The sequence below is a fragment of the Pongo pygmaeus genome, chromosome 19 (genome assembly GCF_028885625.2).
Source record: "Pongo pygmaeus isolate AG05252 chromosome 19, NHGRI_mPonPyg2-v2.0_pri, whole genome shotgun sequence".
Lineage (NCBI taxonomy): Eukaryota > Metazoa > Chordata > Mammalia > Primates > Hominidae > Pongo > Pongo pygmaeus.
The window spans coordinates 80,340,766-80,363,685 of record NC_072392.2 but is presented as its reverse complement, the minus strand read 5'-3'; the positions used below and the strand labels follow the sequence as shown (position 1 = coordinate 80,363,685).

Below are 22,920 nucleotides of genomic sequence, written 5' to 3'. Positions count from 1 at the left end.
CAGTCTCAAAATAATTTGTTTCCTAGAATCTTCCAGTGATGATTTGTGATGATTTTGTTAGTTGTGTGTTTTGTTGTTTCACTTGAGTATCATTAAAAAACTCATGGATTTAAAGATTTGTTTCAAATTACCACAATTATTCTTACTGATTATCAAATTGTGCTATCTTTGGCCAGAGGGAACCCATTCAAGTCAGAGTTTGAGTCCTTTTAGTAGTACTGGATAGGTTCATTGCTTTCTGGCATTATAAAATATTCCAGGCTCTTCTTGTACATTTTCTTTGGCATACCTGGGATCAGCCATTTCTCCAAAAAGCCATTCTTACAGAAGGTAGCTAGTCAGACATGAGCAGAGCAGGAGACACTCTGGCTCTGCCCACCCCTATACACCAGGAATGTCAGATGACCATCAGGTGCTGGTCAGGTGGTTGTTAACTCTCTCTCTGAAAATATAATCTGTCACAGCCAGCACCAGGAAAAGGTAGTCTCTCAATAAACAGAAACACCTAAAACTGGTGATCAGAAGCTTCCCAATAAGATCTCAGGAGTTGGGTGAGTGGGCTCAAGCATGTGCATTAAGAAGCAAAATGACAGAGTTTAACTGGTATATGACCTTCTAGGGACATTCAGCTGGTAAGGGAAGAACACCTCAAGTGAACAAGGCATACAACTCCAGTAAACACACTGTGCATGCTCTCCTTGCAAGCGCTAGTAGGCCATTGTGCATGTGGACAGCCCACCCCCAGGGAAAAATCAGGGTAGAAGGGATGCAAGACTCTGGAATTATGTCAACATATAAAACCCCATGTCAAAAGGTCAAACTGTGCACTTGTCTTTCAAGTCGCCCGCTTTGCCCTCTTCCAAGTGTACGTTCCTTTCTTTTGTTCCTGTGGTAAAGCTTTTTAATAAACTTTCACTCCTACTCTAAAACTTGCCTCAGTCTCTCTTTCTGCCTTATGCCCCTCAGTCAAATTCTTTCTTCTGAGGAGGCAAGAACTGAGGTTGCTGCAGGCCTGTACTGATTCACTGTTGCTAACATACTTTGATGCCACGTCTTGGATACGTTCTGCCGATAACACCATGCTTCCTTTTAAAGAAGGGACATTTGGGTTGGTTCCAAGTCATCATAGATGGGAACTGAACGATGAAAACACATGGACACAGGAAGGGGAACATCACACTCTGGGGACTGTTGTGGGGTGGGGGGAGGGGGGAGGGATAGCATTAGGAGATACACCTAATGCTAAATGATGAGTTAATGGGTGCAGCACACCAGCATGGCACATGTATACATATGTAACTAACCTGCACATTGTGCACATGTACCCTAAAACTTAAAGTATGATAAAAAATAAAAAATAAAAAAATTAAAAAATTAAAAAATTAAAAAATAAAGAAGGGAGATACAGAATTTGGAGACTGCAATCTGGGTTTTAGGGGCTGTGTTGTAATAAAAATGTATTTTGTCTTGGTCCTCAGTTCCTGTCACAGAGTGATGAGAGTGTCTTTGTTATTTATAAGGAACCCCTTTAGATCATACTTGAGTTATGCTAATGAAGTAACTCATGGCATGGATCCCTGGATAGCTTGGGCAAGAGGAGGTTGGTTACAAGAAAACCAACCATGTGATTAGAGAGTTTAAATTTTCAGCCCCACCCCCATGCCCTGACCTCTGGAGAAGAGAAAGGGACTAGAGATTGAGTTCAATCATATGACCAATGATTTAATGAGTCATGCCTATATAATGAAACCCGAGATAAAAACTCTGAAACAAGAAGGCTTGGAGAACTGCTGGGTTGGTAAATAATATTAATGTGCTAGGAGGATGGCATGCTTAAAGAAGGCACAGAAGCTCTGTCCACACCCACCTTGCCACTCTATGTATCTCTTCATCTAGCTGTTCATGTGTATCCTTTATAATAAACCAGTAATCTTAAGTATAGTGTTTTCCTGAGTTCTGTGACTTGTTCTAGTAAATTTGTGAACCCAAGCAGGGGTTGGATGTAGGAATCCCTGAATTTTTAAACTGGTTGGTCAGCAGTGTGGATGGCCCACTGACTTATGGCTGGCATCTAAAGTAAAAGTAGTCTCGTGGTATTAAGCATTTTAAACTGTGGGGCCCATGCTAACTCTAGGTAGTCAGTGTCAGAACTCAATTGAATTGTAGGACACTCAGTGTCAGAGAGTTGGTCATTGGAATGACACAGGGGTGCTCTTCAATAAAAGGCTAGTTAGTAATTGGTTCCAGGCCTTTTCCATGGACATAATTAGGAAATATGCATTTTTAAGATAAATTACATCATGAATTCATAGTAATATATTCACAATCCAGGGTGTTTTAAAGGAAATCTCATTTCTCTAAATTAATATTTCCTTTCTCCTATGCCAAAAGTCACCATTCTCAACAATACCAACATAATGACTCATTTGCTTTATCCCACAGAATACACACAAGAGTCTCAGAATAATGCCACAAAAGCTAACAATAATAAGCTCATTGTTGAAAATATTTTCAGGGTTATTGTCATCATTCTTTGCAGATATTTTTGTCCTTTGATATTCTATTCAGGGGTGCACAGTCAAATTCGTATTTTTTATAAAATTGTTTGAAGTAGTTCCTTTCTATGTTTTAAGCTACCAAATCAATATAAAGTTAGGTTCATCTGATTTTGCTTTCAATTTTTAGAAACTGCTTTTTAAAAAATTGCTAAATAATTATGTAAAATATTTACAAAAATCCAAAGTTAAATATTTATTCAAAATAGGAGGCTGGGCACGGTGGCTCACGCCTGTAACCCCAACACTTTGGGAGGCCAAGGCGAGCAGATCACTTGAGGTCAGGAGTTCGTGGACAGCATGGGCAACATGGTGAGACCCCGTCCTCGCTAAAAATACAAAAATTAGCTGGACATGGTGGCAGGCGCCTGTAATCCCAGCTACTCAGGAGGCTGAGGCAGGGGAATTGCTTGAACCCAGGAGGTGGAGGTTGCAGTGAGCCAAGATTGTGCCACTGCATTCCAGCCTGGGCGACAAGAGGGAGACTCTGTCTCAAAAAAAAAAAAAAAAAAAAAAAAAAAAGATACATTTTTTAAGTGTATCCTCTTTTCCAGTTTTATTCACCTTGTTCACCTTGTTCCTTCCCATCCCTGAGAGTAACTATTTAAAAACTGTATATCTGATACTTCCATTTCTCTTTTTAAATAAACTTTGTTGAGGCATAATTTACATACGATAAACCACAATTTTAAGTGTTCGGTGTGGTAAGTTTTGACAAATACATAAACTCATGTAAACAACACTAAAATTATGATATAAAACATTTCCATCACCCCCCAAAAGTTCCCTTTCTATGCTGTCGGTCCCTCTAAAACATAAATCTAAACAATCACTGATGTATTTTCTGGTATTATGTTTGCTTGTCCTTGAATTTCATAAAAAGTATCATGTAGTCAGTATTATTTTGTGTCTGTCTTCTTTTACTCAGCATAATGTTTTTGAAATTCATCCAGAATGTTGCCTGTTATCAGTAAATCATTCATTTATATTGCTGAGTAATATTCTGTTGTATGAATACTATACTTTGTTGATCCCTTTGCAGGTAGATGGACATTAGGATTATTTCTAATTTTTAACTCTTACGAATAAAGCTATGAGCATTCATGGACAAATATTTTTGAGAACATTTATATTTCTTTCTTTTGGAAAAATATATAGGAGTGAGAATGCTGAGTTTTACGGTAAGTTTATGTTCGGTTTCTTAAGAAATTACCATGCTAATCTCCACAGTGATTAGAAGACCCTCTAGCAATTATATGAGTTTCAATTGCTCCACATCACTACCAACACTGGGTACTGTTGATCTTTTTACTTTTAGCTTTTCTAGTGGATGAATAGTGATATCTATTTATGTTTTAAATTGCATTTCCCTGAGAGAAATAGGAATGCTTTTCTACTGTTGGTGAGAATGTAAATTAGTTCAACCATTGTGAAAATGGTGTGGTGATTCCTCAAAGATCTAGAACCAGAAATACCATTTGACCCAGCAATCTGGTTACTGGGTATGTACCCAAAGGAATAGAAATAATTCTGTTACAAAGACACATGCATGAGTATGTCCATTGCAGCACTATTCACAATAGCAAAGACATGGAATCAACCCAAATGCCCATCAATGATAGAGTGGATAAAGAAGATGTGGTACATATACACCATAGAATATTATGCAGCCATAAAAAGGAATTAGATCATGTCCTTTTCAGGGACATGGATGGAGCTGGAAGCCATTATCCTTAGCAAACTAATGCAGGAACAGAAAATCAAACACCGCATGTTCTCACTTATAAGTGGTAGCTGAACGATGAGACACATGGACACATTGGGGGAACAACATACACTGGGACCTGCCACTGGGGGTAAGGGGAAGAGCATCAGGAAGAATAGCTAATGGATGCTGGCCTTAATACCTAGGTGATATGTTGAGCTGTGCAGCAAACCACCATGGCACACGTTACTTATGTAACAAACCTGCACATCCTGCACGTGAACCCCGCAATTTAAAATAAAAGTTGAAGAAAAAAAAAGAATCAGAACACACCTATGAGTGATCTTCAGCCTGCCCCATTTCTGGTCCAAGAACTGTTGAAACTCTGATTGCCTAACCTCCTCCTGGCCTTCTTCTCCATTTCTTAGTATCTTACTTTCAGGCCTTCTCTTTCCTTCTATGTCTACTCATTTACCTTCTTATTTTCCTTTATCTGTTTTTCTTTTCCTAAGTTAAGTCACTTATAGTAGAGTCACTCTCAGATATTGTGTAAGCCTGCCAATAACACCAAAGAATTGTAAGAGAAGACAATATTTTAACATATTTAAGAGTTAACCTTTCTGAATACATTTCAAAGCTGCAATATGGCAAAATGGGTATTGTTTAACTAATTCTCATAGATAAGATATGCTCCTCTAAAAATATCAGCAATGCCAGAAATGTTTACCATCAACTGGTAAGTGTTCTTGTAGATTCCAACATTCCTTATTTGTGAGCTCCACTCCCAACGTCTCCTGAATATTGTTAGGCTTTTTAGCATTAACCTTGTCTCCTTAAGAAAGATGAGACAAATTAGAGGGAAAAAAATCTGTTTATCTATGTGCACACATATACATAACATAATATCTGAGATAAAAGTACTCTGTGCATGTTGTGCTTTTAAGCAAACTTGCATGATTAAGTTTGTTTTAAAATACATATAAATAAATAGCAAAATTAGCAACAGAACCTGATACCATTAGTCCTTGTTCAAGGATCAAAATTATACCTCTGACAACCAGTGTAAGCCAAATTTTTTTAATGTGAAGTTGGTAATTGTCTACCACTAAATTTCACCAGTAGATAACAATTCAATTATTTTGGCCACTACTTACTATCTACACCAGAAGTAGTATTTGTTCCTTTCTACTTCCTCCAATCCTTCTAGATTTCTACTTATGTATTTAGTTACTAAAGTAACTTAAATACTGCCAATTTATAACAGCAATACTTCCGTGCAGGTCAAAAACATGACCACTTTAAGAAAGCCAGAGTAAATTACATTATTTAGAAAAAATATATAAAGAGATCATAGAAGTTGTTCAGCGTTACAGTAGTACAGTGATTCTTTGTTCATGAAACAAACTCAGTATCAGTGGATACAAATTATCAATCAATAAAATGATTACCATTTTTTTACTCATTAAATAATATAAACCCTAAAAATCAAAACCAAGAATTTCAGTGCAAAATATAAAAAAGAATGAAAAGAAAGGTACCAAAATATAGATGTTGGTAATCTTTGTCTTTCGTTGTAAACTAGGGGCGATTTTTTGCCTTCTTTATGCTTCCTTTGTTTTCTACAAGCTTTGTGTATTATGAACATGTATTCTCGTAATCAAGGACAAACATTTAATAGCTTTATTAAAATACTATTGTGAAGGCTAAAGATTTTAATTTTATGTCTTATTACTCACCTTTAAGAGTCTTTATAATATCCATCAATTTAAGTTGAGTTATCTTCCCATCAGCTATGAGAACAGATACAAGGTTTTAAACAAAAGCAATAATAATATGGGAAGTCAAAAAGCACTATAACTCAAAATTATGAAAATTAGTATAAATAGCAAATCTTTTAAAATTTATTTTTTAGTCGACAAAAATTATATATATTTATGGTGTGTAACATGTTTGATATAAGCATACATTGTGGAATGGCTAAATCAAACTATTTAACTTATGCATTGCCTCACATACTTATCATTTTTTTGGAGTGTGAACACAAAGTCTACTCTTTTAGTAGTTTTCAAGCATATAATACATGGTTATTAACTACAGTCACCATGATGAACAATAGATGTCTTGAACTTATTCCTCATGTCTAACTGAAATCTCGCATCTTTGGACCAATAACCTTCTATTTCCTGCACCCACCAGCCTCTGATAATCACTGTTTTACTCTGTTTCTATGAGTCTGACTTTTTAAAATTCCACATATAAGTGCAATCAAGTGGTATCTGTCTTCCTGTGACTAGCTTATTTCACTAATATAATGTCCTCCAGGATCATCTACATTATAGCAAATAACAGAATTTCCTTCTTTTAAAAGTCTGAATAGCATTCCACTGTGCATATATATCACTGATTTCTATATATATATATATATCCAGGAGTGGAATTTTTTGATCATATGATAGTTCTATTTTTAGTGTTTTGGGCAATCTCCACACTGATTGCCTTAATGCCTATATTATTTTACATTCCCACCAACAGTGTGCAAGAGTTCCCCTTTATCCACATCCTTGCCAATACTTACCTTTTGCCTTTCTAGTAATAGCCATTCTAACAGGTGTGAGGTGACATCGCATTGTGATTTTAATTTTAATTTCCCTGATGATTAGTGATGTTGAGCATTTTTTCATATATCTGTTCCCCATTTGTATGTCTTCTTTTGAGAAATCTATCCATCAGGTCCTTAGCTCCTTTGCCCATTTTTAATTTTTTTTGTATTCTTATTATTGTGTTGTTTGAGTTCCTTTTTATTTTGGATATTAACCCCTTATCAGATGTATGGTTTATAAGTATACTTGTCAATTCCAAAGTTTGTCTCTTCACTCTGTTCCTTATTTTCTTTGCTGTGTAGAAGCTTTTCACTTTGATGTAATATTATTTATCTATTTTCACTTTTGTTGCCTGTACTTTTGGGTTCATATATGAAAAATCATTGCCCAAATAAATATCATGGAGCTGTTCTCTGTGTTTCTTCTGGTAGTTCTACAGTTTCAGGCCTTATGTTTAAGTCTTTAACCCATTTTGTATTGACTTTTTTATGTTGTGTCAATTAGGGCTGCTATAGTTTGAATGTCCTCTCCGAAACTCATGCTGAAATGTAAGTACCAATTTCACAGTATTGGGAGGTGGAGCCTTTAAGCAGTTATTAGGTTATGAGGGCTCTAACTTCCTGAACAGATTAATGCCCTTATTAAGGGAGTGGATAATTATCATAGGAGAGGGCTCCTGATAAAAAGATGAGTTCGGCCCAATTTCCTCTCTCTGTCTTGAGTGCTCACTTCTGCTTTCTGCCTTCCAACATGGGATGACCCTCTCCAGATGCCAGTGCCATGCTCTTGAACCTTCCAGCCACCATACCATGAAACAAATAAATATCTTCTCTTTATAAACTACCCAGTCTGTGGTATTCTGTTATAGCAGCAGAAAACAGACTACATTAAAGGTCTAATTTCATTTCAGCTTTTCCAACACCATTTATTGAAGAAACTGTCTTTTCCCTATTATATGTTCTTAGCCTCTGTCTAAAATTAAATAACCATAAATCCATGAATTTATTTCTTGTCTCTCTATTCTGTTCCATTAGTCTATGTGTCTGTTTTGGGGTCAATACCATGCTGTTTTGATTATTATAGCTTTGTAGTAGATTTTCAAATTTGGTACTGTGATGCCTCCAGCTTTGTTCTTTTTGTTCAGGATTGCATGACTATTCAGTCTTATAGTTCCATATAAAATTTAGGATTGTTTTTTCCATTTATGTAAAAAGGTAACTGGAATTTGAATAGTAACTCCATTGAACACATTGCTTAGAACACATTGATTAGAATACATTGCATAGAACACATTGCTTTGAGTAGAATGGGCATTTTATCATTTTGTCATTATCAATTCTTCTAATCCATGAACAAGGAATATCCATGAATGTGATATCACTCCACTTATTTGTGTCTTTAGTTTCTTTCATCAATGTTTTATACTTTTCAGTACACGGATCTTATACTTCCTTGGCTAAATCGATTCCTAAATATTTTCTTGACTGTTTTTTTGCAGATAATTCATTGTTAGTGTATATGTTGAGTGTGACTTTACTGAATTCATTTTTTATTTCTAACAGTTTTTTTGGTAGAAAGTTTGGAATTTTCTATATGTAAGATCATGCCATCTGCAAACAGACTATTTAACTTCTTTCTTTCCAATTTGGATGCTTTTTCTGTCTTTCTCTTGCCTGACTGATTTGGCTAGGACTTCCAGTACTATGCTGACTAGAAGTGGCAAGAGTCAGCATTCTTCTCTGGTTGCTGCTGTTAAGAGGAAAAGCTTTCAACTTTTCAGGTAAATATGTTGTTAGCTATGGGTTTGTCATATATGGTCTTTATTGTGTTGATGTACAATCCTTTTGTACCTAATTTGTTGAGAGTTTTATCATAAAAGAATGTTGAATTTTGTTGAATGCCTTTCCTGCTGCTATTGCGATTATAATATGGTTTCTGTCCTTCATTCTGTTAATGTGATATATCACATTTATGGATTTGCATATTTGGAACCATCCTTGAATCCCTGAGATAAACCCTAATTGATCATGGTGAATGATCCCTTTAATGTTCTGTTGAATTCAGTTCACTAACATTTTGTTGAGGACTTTTGTATCTGTACTTATCAGGGATATTGAACTGTAATTTTCTTTTCTTATAAAGTTCTAACCGGATTTGGTATCAAGGTAATCCTGGCCTCATTAAATATGTTTGGAAGTATTCCCTTCACCGTAATTTTTTGGAAGAGTTCGAAAAGGACCTGTGTTAATTCTTTCTTAATTGTCTGGCAGAATTCAGGAGTGAAATCATCAGATCCTGGGCTTTCCCTTGATGGAGGCTTTTCTTTACTGATTGAACCTTCTTACCCATTATTGATCCTTTCAGATTTTCTGTATCTTTGTGATTCAGTCCTTATAGGCTCTATCTGTCTATAGCTTTATCCATTTCTTCTACATCATCCAATTTGTTGATGTATAAATGTTTGTAGCAGTCTCATGATCCTTTGTATTTCTGTGCTGTCAGTTGTGATGTCTCCTTTTTCATTTCTGATTTTATTTATTGGGTCTTCTCTTTTTTCTTAGTTTAGCTAAAGAGGTTTTCAATTTTGTCTATGTTTTTACAAATCAAATTATTAGATTCTTTGACTCTTTTTACTGTTTTCTAGTCCTATTTCATTTATTTCTACTCTTATCTTTATTATTTTCTTCCTTCTACAGGATGCCTCATTTTATTGTGCTCATCTTACTGCACTTTGCAGATACTGTGTTTTTTACAAATTGAAGGTTTGTAGCAACCCTGTGTCAGGCAAGTCTACCAGTGCCACTTTTCCAAAGCCATGCTCTCATTTCACATTTCTGTGTCACCATTTTGATAATTCTCACAATATTTCAAACATTTTCATTATTATTATATTTGTTGTAATTTGTGATCAGTGATCTTTGATATTACTAGTGTAATTGTTTTGGGGTGCCATCGAGCATGCACATACAAGATGCAGAATTTAATCAATATATGTTTTTGTGGCTTCTGACTGCTCCACGTACAGGCCATTCCCCCATCTCTCTCCCTCTCCTTGGGACACTCTGTTCTCTGATATGCAACAATATTGATGATACCCCTATAAATGGCCTCTAAATGTTCAAGTGAAAGGAAGAGTTTCACATTTCTTACTTTAAATCAAAAGCTAGAAATGATTAAGCTTAATGAAGAAAGCATATCAAAAGCCAAAATAAACTGACAGCTATGACCCGTGTGCTAAACAGCCAATTTGTAAATGCAAAGGAAAAATTCTTCAAGGAATTAAAAAGTGCTACTCTAGTGAACACACAAAGAAAGAGAAACAGCCTTATTACTGATATGGAGAAAGTTTTAGTGGTCTGGATAGAAGATCAAAGCAACACAACATGTCCTGAACCCAAAACCTGAAGCCATCTCCATAACATAAAAGTGCAAGGTGAAGCAGCAAGTGTGCTAAAGAAGCTGTAGCAAGTTATCTAGAAAATCTGGCTGAGATAATTGATGAAAGTGGCTCCACTAAACAACAGATTTTCAATGGAGATGAAACAGCCTATTGAAAGAAGGTGCCATCTAGGACTTTCATAGCTAGAGAGGTGAAGTTAATGCCTGGGATCAAATCGTCAAAAACAAGCTGACTCTCTTGTTAGGGGCTAATGCAACTAGTAACTTTAAGTTGAAGTCATTCATTAATTTAATTAAACATTCTGAAAATCCTAGGGCCCTTAAGATACTACTAGCACAGGATAAATCTACTCTGCCTGTGCTCAATAAATGGAACAACAAAGCCTGGATGACAACATACTGTTTGCAGCATGATTTACTAAAAATTTTAAGCCCACTATTGTGACCTACTGCTCAAAAAAAAATACTTTTTGCAAAATATTACTGATCACTGACAATGCAGATAGTAACCCAAGAACTCTGAAGGAGAAGTACAAGGAGATGAATCTTGTTTCCATGCCTGCTAACACAATATCCATTCTGCAGCCCATGGACCAAGGAATAATTTTGACTTTCAAGTCTTATTATTTAACAAATACATTTTGTAAGGCTGTAGCTGCCATAGATGGATCCTCTGATGGATCTGGACAATGTAAATTGAAAGCCTTCTGGAAAGGATTCACCACTCCAGATGCCATTACGAACATTTGTGACTCATGGGTAGAGGTCAAAATGTCAACATTCACAGGAATTTGGAAAATGTTGACTCCAACCTTCATGATAACTTTAAGAAATCATTTGGAGGAAGTACCTGTGGATATGGTAGAAATAGCAAGAGAACTAGAATTAGAAGTGGAGCCTGAAAATGTGACTGAATTGCTGCAATTTCATGATATAACTTCAATGGATGAGAAATTGCTTCTTATGGGTGTGCAAAGAAAGTGGTTTCCTGAGATGGAATCTACTCATGATGAAGACACTGTGATGCTTATTTGGTTTTTACTCCCAATGTCTTGTCACAGATGACAACCTCAGTAGATGTCTGTCTGTGTAAATGAATATTTATCTTATAAGAATAAAGGGAGGATTCAGGGGATCATGGTAGATGGGAAGCAGTTTTAGATTGCAGCTCCGGACAGAGCAGCATGCAGAGACTTGCACTATGAATTTTAGTTCCAGATCAACTGCAAGAACAAACCAGCAATCCCAAGAGAAAGTGGACTCCTCCTGCAGGACGCAGGAGACACCCCTAATACTGTGAGTGCCCCAACCGCGGAAGTGGGAAAGGGAGACCCTCTTCTCCCAAACACACTCCCCCACCGGAGAAACTGAAGGTCTGTTTGTGGGAGAAGTTTCTGACTTTACCTGGAGCTAAGTCAAGCTGGAGAGCTGAGTGAAATACGGGGGTAGAGGAAGCAGCAGAAAGGCCCTGGGAGCTTGGTGGGTCCCCAAGCAGCCCATTCCTGCCTGACATCACAGGGATCCATTGGAAAGGTGGCCAGAGGACCACGGGGTAAAACTACACGGAGAGAAGGAATTATCTAGCTGAATTTTGTAACAATTTGAGGGGGCAAGAAGCCTCCTGGCCAGAACTCGGGAGAAGGCACGAATCAGGTGTGCAGACTTCACAGGTAGGGGAAGAACTAAAACCCTTTTCTCTTGCAGCTGGGAGGCAGATAGCCTTGGGCAAATTTTCAAACCTGTCTCGCCCTCCACTTGGAGACAGGCAGGGCTATTGTGCGGGAGGGTGGGCACAGTGGGAGTGAGATCAGCCCTTTAGTTTGCATGGGAGCTGGGTGAGGCCTGCGACTGCCAGCTTTCTCCCACTTCCCTGACAACCTGCATGACTCAGCAGAGGCAGCCATAATCCCCCTAGGTACACAACCCCAGGGACCTGGGAATCTCCACCCACATCTCCTACAGCAGCCGCAGCAAGACCTGCCCAAGGAGAGTCTGAGCTCAGACATGCCTAGCCCCATCCCTACTAATGGCCCCTCCCTATCCACCCTAGCAGTGGAAGACAAAGGGCATATAATCTTGGGATTTCGAGGGCCCCCGCCCACCGCCGGTACCTCTCCACACTATGACAGCTTATGCTCTCTTGAAAGCACCACTTCCTGGCAGGAGGGCAACCAGCACAAAAATAGAACATTAAATGACCAAAGCTAAGGACCCTCATGGAGTCCACTGCACCCTCCACTACATCTACTGGAACAGGCACTGGTATCCATAGCTGAGAGACCCATAGACAGTTCACATCACAAGACTCTGTGCAGACAACCCCCATTACCAGCCTGGAGCTGGGTAGACTGGCTGGGTGGCTAGACCCAGAAGAGAGACAACAATCACTGCAGCTCAGCTCACAGGAAGCCACATCCATAGTAAGGGAGGAGACCACCCCTCATATTGTCTTATGTCCAATTTCTGCCTCCAAAGAAAGAAGAAGTAAAAACTAAAAGGCAGAAATGAAATCCACAGGCAGACAGCCCAGCGCCACACCTTGGGCCTGGTAGTTAAAGATCAACCCCTGACCTAACCGGTTATGTTATCTATTGATTCCAGACATTGTATGGAAAAGCACTGTAAAAATCCCTGTCCTGTTCTGTTCTGTTCTGATTACCAGTTCATGCAGCCCCCAGTCACATACCCCCTGCTTGCTCAATTGATCATGACCCTCTCACGCGGACCCCCTTAGAGTTGTGAGCCCTTAAAAAGGACAGGAATTGCTCACTCGGGGAGCTCGGCTCTTGAGACAGGAGTCTTACTGATGCTCCCGGCAGAATAAACCCCTTCCTTCTTTAACTCAGTGTCTAAGGGGTTTTGTCTGTGGCTCTTCCTGCTACGTTTCTTGGTTCCCTGACTGGGAAGTGAGGTGATTGGCAGATGGTTGAGGCAGCTCCTTAGGTGGCTTAAGCCTGCCCTGTGGAACATCCCTGTGGGGGACTTCAACCAGCCCGAGCAACGCAGATCCTGAGAGCGCTCCCGGGTAGGCAGTTGCCCCGGTGGGATGCCTCATCAGAGCAGTGTGTGGCAGGCCCCCGTGGAGGATCAACGCAGTGGCTGAACATTGGGAAGGAAGTGGCACTTGGAGTCTGGGCATCTAAAACTTGGTAAGACTGGTCTTTGGAACTTGCTCACTCCGTCTGAGTGGACGCGTGTCCTGATTACCCACGGCATGCCTTTATCAGCACTTTGGTTTTGGTTTTGGTTTTGACTTGGTTTGAATTGCTTGACAGGACCGGTGTTGGGAACTTGCCCACTGCATTTGAGTGGAAGCGTGGCCTGATCACCCATGGCATGCCTTTATCGGCACTTTGGTTTTGGTTTTGTTTTTGACTTGGTTTGAATTGCTTGACAGGCACATGTGCCTGCACAAGTGTGGCATGGATTTGACCCCGAGGCCATGTTTGAAAATGGTTCCCAGTGCTGGGAGGATTTAAAATTCTTATAATAAAAATTAGAGTAATAACAGGAACCTGCTTACTGATCCCTTATTTACTACCTGTACTCATTCAAATGGTAAAAGGTTTCATCGATACTCTAGTTCACCAGAATGCCTCAGCACCAGTGTACTACATGAATCACTATCGATCTGTCATGCAGGAAGGCATAGGTAGTAAGGATGAAGGTGAGAATTCCCACTAATAAAATGAGTGAGAGCCTCAAAGGTGGGGAATAAGGGAGGAGACCACCCCTCATATTGTCTTATGTCCAATTTCTGCCTCCAAAGAAAGAAGAAGTAAAAACTAAAAGGCAGAAATGAAATCCACAGGCAGACAGCCCGGTGCCAGGCCCTGGGCCTGGTAGTTAAGGATCAACCCCTGACCTAACTGGTTATGTTATCTATAGATTACAGACATTGTATGGAAAAGCATTGTAAAAATCCCTGTCCTGTTCTGTTCTGTTCTGATTACCAGTGCATGCAGCCCCCAGTCACAGACCCACTGCTTGGCAGCCAATCACAACCCTCTCACACGGACCCCCTTAGAGTTGTGAGCCCTTAAAAAGGACAGGAATTGCTCACTCGGGGAGCTTAGCTCTTGAGACAGGAGTCTTGCCAATGCTCCTGGACGAATAAACCCCTTTCTTCTTTAACTCGGTGTCTGAGGGGTTTTGTCGGTGGCTCTTCCTGCTACAATAGAAAAACGGGGAGAGTACTACATCAAGGGAACACCTCATGGGACAAAAGAATCTGAACAACAGCCTTGAGCCCTAGACCTTCCCTCTGACAGAGCCTACCCAAATGAGAAGGAACCAGAACAACAACCCTGGTAATATGACAAAAGAAGGCTCTTCAACACCCCTAAAAAAATCACACTAGTTCACCAGCAATGGATCCAAACCAAGAAGAAATCCCTGATTTACCTGAAAAATAATTCAAGAGGTTAGTTATTAAGCTAATCAGGGAGGGACCAGAGAAAGGTGAAGCCCAATGCAAGGAAATCCAAAATATGATACAAGAAATGAAGGGAGAAATATTCAAGGAAATAGATAGCTTAAAGAAAAAAACAGTAAAAAATTCAGGAAATTTTGGACATGCTTTTAGAAATGCAAAATGCTCTGGAAAGTCTCAGCAAGTCTCAGCAATAGAATTGAACAAGTAGAAGAAAGAAATTCAGAGCTCGAAGATGAGGTCTTCGAATTAACCCAATCCAACAAAGACAAAGAAAAAAGAATAAGAAAATATGAACAAAGCCTCCAAGAAGTCTGAGATTATGTTAAACAACCAAATGTAAGAATAATCAGTGTATCTGAGGAAGAAGAGAATTCTAAAAGCCTGGAAAACATATTTGGGGGAATAATCGAGGAAAACTTCCCCAGCCTTGCAAGAGACCTAGACAGCCAAATATAAGAAGCATAAAGAACACCTGGGAAAATCATCACAAAAAGATCTTTGCCTAGGCACATTGTCATCAGGTTATCCAAAGTTAAGACAAAGGATAGATTCTTAAGAGCTATGAGACAAAAGCACCAGGTAACCTATAAAGGAAAATTTATCAGATTAACAGCAGATTTCTCAGCAGAAACCCTACAAACTAGAAGGGATTGGGGACCCATCTTCAGCCTCCTCAAACAAAACAATTATCAGCCAAGAATTCTGTATCCAGTGAAACTAAGCATCATATATGAAGGAAAGATACAATCATTTTCAGACAAACAAATGCTGAGAGAATTCGCCATTACCAAACCACCACTACAAGAACTGCTAAAAGGAGCTGTAAATCTTAAAACAAATCTTGAAAAAAGCATCATCAAAACAGAACCTCTTTAAAGCACAAATCACACAGGACCTATAACACAAAAATACAAGTTAAAAAGCAAAAACAAAAAACAAAAAACACAAAGTACACAAGCAACAAGGAGCATGATGAAAGCAATGGTACCTCATATTTCAATATTAACATTGAATGTAAATGGCCTAAATGCTCCACTTAAAAGATACAGAACCACAGAATGGATAAGAACTCACCAACCAAATATCTGCTGCCTTCAGAAGACTCACTAACACGTAATGACTCACATAAAAGCAAAGGGGTGGAAAAAGACATTTCATGCAAATGGACACCAAAAGCGAGCAGGGGTAGCTATTTTTATATCAGACAAAACAAACTTGAAAGCAACAGTGGTTAAAAGAGATAAAGAGGGACAGTATACAATGGTAAAAGGTCTTGTCCAACAAGAAAATATCACAATCCTAAACATATATGCACCTAACACTGGAGCTCCCAAATTTATAAAACAATTACTAATAGACCTAAGAAATGAGATAGACAGCAACACAATAATAGTGGAGGACTTCAGTACTCCACTGACAGCACTAGAGAAGTCATCAAGATAGAAAATCAATAAAGAAACAATAAATTGACACTATATCTTGGAAAAAATGGACTTAACAGATATATAAAGAACACTTCATAAAGAACAACCGTGGAATACACATTCTATTCAACAGTGCATGGAACTTTCTCCAAGATGGATCATATAATAGGCCATAACATGAGCCTCAATAAATTTAAGAAAATTGAAATTATATCAAGCACTCTCTCAGACCACAGTGGAATAAAACTGGAAATCAACTCCAAAAGGGACCTTCAAAATCATGAAAATACATGGAAATTAAATAACCTGCTCCTAAATGACCACTGGGTCAAAAACAAAATTGAGATGAAAATTTAAAAATTCTTAGAACTGAATGACAGTAATGACCCAAGCTATCAAAACCTCTGGGATACAGCAAAGGTGGTGCTAAGAGGAAAGCTCACAGCCCTAAACGCCTACATCAAAAGACTGAAAGAGCACAAACTGGCACTCTAAGGTCACACCTCAAGGAACTAGAGAAGCAAGAACAAACCAAACCCAAACCCAGCAGAAGAAAGGAAATAACCAAAATCAGACCAGAACTAAATGAAATTGAAACAAAAAAAAATAAAAGATAAATGAAACACAAGGCCGGTTCTTTGAAAAGATAAATAAAATTGACAGACCATTGGCAAGATTAACCAAGAAAAGGAGAGAGAAAATCCAAATAACCTCACTAAGAAATGAAACAGGAGATATTAAAATTGACACCACTGAAATACAAAAGATCATTCAAGGCTACTATGAACACCTTTATGCACATAAACTAGAAAACCTAGAAGAGGCAATGGATAAATTCCTGGAAAAATACAACCCTCCTAGCTTAAATCAGGAAGAATTAAATACCCTGAACACACCAATAACAAGCTGCAAGATTGAAACGGTAATTTAAAAATTAACAACAAAAAAAAGTCCAGGACCAGACGATTCACAGCAGAATTCTACCAACATTGAAAGAATTGGTACCAATACTTTTGACACTATTCCACAAGATAAAGAAAGAAGGAAACCTCACTAATTCATTCTACAAAGCCAGCATCACCCTAATACCAAAACCAGGAAAGAATATAACCAAAAAAGAAAACTACAGACCGATATCCTCGATCAACATAGATGCTAAAATCCTTAACAAAATACTAGCTAAGTGAATCCAACAACATATCAAAAGATAATCCACCATGATCAGGTGAGTTTCATACCGGGGATGCAGGGATAGCTTAACATATGCAAGTCAATAAATGTGATACACCACATAAACAAAATTTAAAACAAAAATCACACGATCATCTCAAGTGCACGTGTGTGTGTGTGTGTGTGTGTGTGTGTGTGTTTCTACGTTTAAATTTTTTTTTAACAAGCTGCCCAGTTCATTTTGATCACTGACTTGGAAGTGTATGGTAGGAGAGAGAGAGAAATGAGGTGGACATACAGTTAAGAGAAGATCGATAAGAGTCTTCCTTGTTCCTTTTCTGAGCAAAAGTGTATGAAATTTACCCTGAAGACTTTTTAAAGTCTAAAGGACAAAAGATGATGTCACTCTCAAACAAGAAAATCTTCAATGGCTCCCTCAACACTATTATTTGTAGGATAGAATTCCTGTATAATACTGCCTTGCCCACTTTTGTAGAAGCAGCTCTTTTTTTTTAAACCACCTCATCAGATTTAACCACTTACAGTTACCTGAGAGTAACCATTATTTCCTTCCTTCTACTTTCCCCCCTTCCATCATTCCTCAAATATTTATTGTTTATTTACTCTCAATAATTGTGGCACTTTTAACACTTTACTTTCCAATTGTCTTTATATATTTCCCCCTCACCACAAATGAACTATACAATTCCTTGATGGCAGGAACAGGTTTGATTCATCAGGTCCTCGATAAGTATTTGTTAAATGAATAAATGAGCAAATGAGCAAGAATTAGACCTATTTCTTTCTCATTAAAAACTGATATAGCTGAGATATGTGGCCCCACTCAAATCTCATGTCGAATTGTAATCCCCAGTGTTGGAGGTGGGGCCTGGTGGGAAGTGATTGGATCATGGGGTTCGATTTTCATGCATGGCTTACCACCATCCCCTTCATGCTCTTCTTGTGATAGTGAGTTCGTTTTCGGCAGATCTGGTTGTTTAAAAGTGCGTAGCACCTCCCCAACCCCTTGCTCCTGCTTCAGCCATGTGACATGCCTGCTTCCCCTTCACCTTCTGCCATAATTATAAGTTTCCTGAGACCTCCCCAGACATTGAGCAGGTTATGCTTTCTGTACGTCCTATGGAACTGTAAACCAATTAAACCTCTTTTATTTATAAATCACCCACTCTCAGGTATTTCTTTATAACAATGCAAGAACGGACTAATACAAAGACTAGTGCATAGCTATAATCTTCCACCACTCTATTGAAGCAATAACTCATCAACTTTTTTTACGTCTATATTCTGACACTGATAATTCAATATATAGGAAGAAAAATAATATTTATTTTAGACATTATATATACTATTTCATGTATTCTTGGAATAATATTGTGAAGTAAACATAGTCTCTACTAGATAGTAAGCATTGTGTCAATGAAAGCTACCTTTATTACTATGACAGTTTAACCTAAGTAAATTAGAATTTCATGACACTGCTTTAGGTTGTTCTTAAAAACTTGTAAAATGGAACTTAAACTTATTGTTTCTCTTTTCATTCCTCATCTTCGCCTCCCTCACCTCCATTCCCCAAATTTCTTCTTTTGCCTGCCTATGTTTCGGCCTTCCAATGACCTTAATGATGTTTCTGAGACTATATAGTTTAGTCAGTGTCATTTAGGGTCCCAATACTTTCTGTATGACAATCTTAATATTCATTTAAAATCTGAATGTCCATTTCAAAAAAAATCATAACAGTAATAATAAACATACATACACAAACATATCCCCTTCTTTAGTACTGGATATTTCTGTTTACTTTTATAGTAATTCAAAGTGCAGTATCAGTATTTCTTATAATTAAACCCAAAGCCCTCTTTGAAAGGCACCAAAATAATTGAAATACTCACCACTGGTTGGGAGATGATTTACTAGCTCTGTATATTCCTCATATGTAACCTCAATCCCCATATCTTTCAGGAAATTGTCCAGGTTACAGATCTCAATTTTTTCTTTGAAGATACAGAAAATTACATAACAAGAAATTACGATTTTTCTAATGATTTTGAAGTATGAAAACATGGTGCTTTACTATCATTAAGAACAACAAACAGTGAGAATTGTTTATTAGAATAAGAAGAATTAGAAATCATTCCCTTCATTATGCTTCAGTATGTGAGGATAAATGAATGGCTGAAGACACAGTAAAAATTGTTGGGCATTATATGATAACATAGACAATCGATCCATACAAATTTTACTTGAAAGCAGTGGCTTAATTTGAGACTAACTTCATATATTAGTTACCGTTGTTGACTATATTCACCTGATCACAATAACTATTTCACATGTTGATTTTTCCATAGATATTTAGGTTGTAACCAAGTTTGCATTAGCAATATAAAAAAATTTTCATTGTCAGTATCTTCAAATTCTATCGTCTTAGCAAAAACAAACAAACAAAAAAGATTTCTGCCAAAACACAGATGAACACATAAAAGAACAGGAGTTTTTCTTCCCATGAAAAATGTTCTCATAAGTAACCCTAAAGGCTGGCAATGAAGACACGTTTTTCTCCTTTTCTTGCCAAGACCCCTTTAAAACAATTGAAATGATTAAAATAAGGGGAAAAGGTAATAAACTCATAATAAATTCAAAGAGAATAAATATGGAAGGGGAGATGTGAGCATAAGTAGAAGAGAAGTTTGTATTTATGAAAGCACAGTATGTTCATTTATTTATTCATTCATTAAACATTTGATTGTTTAATGTCTTCTGTGTACCAGGCACTATCCTACGTGCTATGGATAGGGCAGTGAACAAAACAGAAATTCTCTGTCTCAAGTAGTTTATATAATACTTTGGGGAGACATATAACAAAGAAGTAAACAAGTAGATACAAATTGATAAAACAGAGTGGAGGAAACCACAGTCTAGACTATTCCAAGGAGGAGGATCTAGGTAGATAGAAGTAAAGATGGGAAGAAAGCCAATTTGCCCAGAAAAAAAAAAAAAGAAAAGCTCAATGCTCAGTTTTGGCAGGTACTAAGTTTAAAATTAAGAAGGCAGGAAGAAGGGAAAATTTGAAAATAAAGAGATTAAATGAAAGTCTGCCTATGGAACATTTGTACCAGCCAGTCTCAACCTCCCCTTCTCCAAAATCCCTGAGTCACAGAAGAACAGGCAGTTTAGCATTTACTCCTTGACCAAACTACTGGAGAACTCTCCAGCAACAGAATGAAAACCACTGCCGTTAAGGTGGATTTTTGTGACTGAGAATAAAGCCCAACTAATCCTGCCATTTAAAGGGCCTCTGAGCTAATTGTTGCCTCTTTACCTGCTCTCTCTGAAGCAAAGCTTGCCAGACAACACATTTCATTCATACACAGGGCTTTTACTCATGCTGGAGACCTAAGAGCTCAACCAATTCACAAATACAAAAAGAAGACAAACTCTTATTGGCCACCAGGTACGATCTATTCAGTCTCTCATTCTTAACTATATAAATAGATGATTAAGGAAAGGAAAGATAATTTAAACCAACAAAGATCTCTAATATGCTAAAAGAGATTCTGGAATATAGTATACTCATAATGCATGAATGTGAGACTATGTGAAGTGAATAAAAAGGAGGCACCCTTACAAGTTAAAAACTATTAGTAAGAACTTCAAGATTCTGGAAAAAAATTAAAAGATTGCCAAACTTAAAAAAAAACAGGTCTTCAGAGAGACACAAGCACCTTCAAGTTTAGAAAGCCCACAGAGTTCTAAGCAAAATCTATGAAAAAGATCTACAACTGAACTCATCATTGTAAAATTTCAGATTTCCAAGATAAGGAGAAAAGTCTTGCCTCAAAGAGAAAAGAAATAACAATCAGGCCAGGCGTGGCAGCTCACGCCTGTAATCCCAGCACTTTGGGAGGCCGAGGTGGGCAGATTACCTGAGGTCAGTAGTTCGAGACCAGCCTGGCCAACATGGTGAAACCCCATCTCTATTAAAAATACAAAAATTAGCCTGGCGTGGTGGCAGGTACCTGTAATCCCAGCTACTTGGGAGGCCGAGGCAGGAGAATCGCTTGACCCTGTGAGGCAGATGTTGCAGTGAGCCGAGATCCCGCCACTGCACTCCAGCATGGGCAACAAGAGCGAAACTCCGTTTCAAAAAAAAAAAAAAAAGAAAAAGAAAATGAACAGATCTTAGGTTGTTATTAAACTTCTCATCAGCTACAAGGGATTCTTATAAATAATGATTCACGTTTTTTAAAATTCTGAAGGAAAATAATTTTGAACCTAGAATTATATTAATTATATTCCCAAATAAACTATCATTATAGACAATATAATGGAATAGAATCCATTATACGGAATGAGTAAGAAGCTGGAAGATGTTACTAATGTGGCCAAGAGCTCATTGGTTCCATCATTTGACAAGAAAAAAAGAAAAAGAAACCCCAGTAGAAATTCCAGGAAAAAAATTTATAGTCTACATATGAACAAAACTTAAACTAAAATATGACATAACACTGAGGTATTGATACTGATAAAAAGGAAGAACCCAGGACATCAGGACATTCTCCTTTGGGTAGCACAGATTTCATAACCCTAAAAGAAGTGACTACATTACTAGCCCACTAATAAACTTGAAAACTTTAAGAGTATACATATACACACATCTTAGATATATACATATAATTACATATACATATATATATATATCTGTAGATATATACATATAATTACATATACATACACACATTATCTGTAGATATAGACATAATTTTATGTATACATATACTTTAAAATTATACATATACATTTAAAAATTATATATGTTTTACATATCTGTAGATATATACATATAATTATATAACCTTAACAATGAAAGAGTAAAACCAACAGGTTTATGGAAATTGAAGTTAAAGAGGATTAAAGGTATTAATATCCTTTGATTCTATAGTAGAGAGTCAAGAGATACTGTCAAAAGGATATGGAAGAAGAAAGAGAGGCTAGTGTTTATTATTTAAAGTTACAAATTCAATGAACAGAAGAAGTGAAACTAATCTTTTAAGTATAACAACTTGAGAAAGGGAAGGGATGTGGAAGCTATGTCAGGAGTGAAATCATCATCATCAGTAGCAGGGAGTCAATAGCTAACATCTAGAGCTGCAGATCTTAGAGTGTTGTCTGCAGACCCTCAGGAATCACCAAGATCCTTTCAGGGGACCCACAAAGTCAAAGCTATTTTCATAATAGTAATTAGACATTATTTGCCTTTTCCATTGTGTTGACATTTGTACTGACAATACAAAAGCAAAAGTGTATAAAACTGATGGCATCTGATAACAAATCAAGGCAGAAGCACCAAAGCAGTACTGGTAGTCATTATATTCTTCACTGCCATTCATTTGTGGTAAAATAATAAATAATAAAAACCAATTTTACTTAAGAATACCTTGATAATTATATGTCTTTTGAGTATTTTGTATGATAAAATAAAGAGAGTACTTCTACATACAGAACAAAAAGAGCGTTCTTGGGCAAAAGCATGCTGTGATTAAGTTGTGAGCTGAACTAGCTGCTTTCTTCATGGACAACATTTTTACCTGAAAGAATGACAGGGAAACTATACTTA

The 22,920-nt window shown here is 37.5% G+C and overlaps 1 protein-coding gene across 1 annotated transcript in view; it reads right to left on the bottom strand.

Annotated features, from left to right (window-relative positions):
* The window catches only part of LOC129017919 (EF-hand calcium-binding domain-containing protein 3), a 535,384-nt gene that overhangs the window by 288,285 nt on the left and 224,179 nt on the right, over positions 1-22,920 (bottom strand). Inside the window, exons 42-44 of the mRNA XM_054458898.1 lie at positions 19,199-19,300; positions 5,997-6,050; positions 4,988-5,092 (exon numbers count right to left, since the gene is read on the bottom strand). Coding sequence (XP_054314873.1) covers positions 4,988-5,092; positions 5,997-6,050; positions 19,199-19,300 — 261 coding nt within the window. The remainder of the gene's footprint in view (positions 1-4,987; positions 5,093-5,996; positions 6,051-19,198; positions 19,301-22,920) is intronic.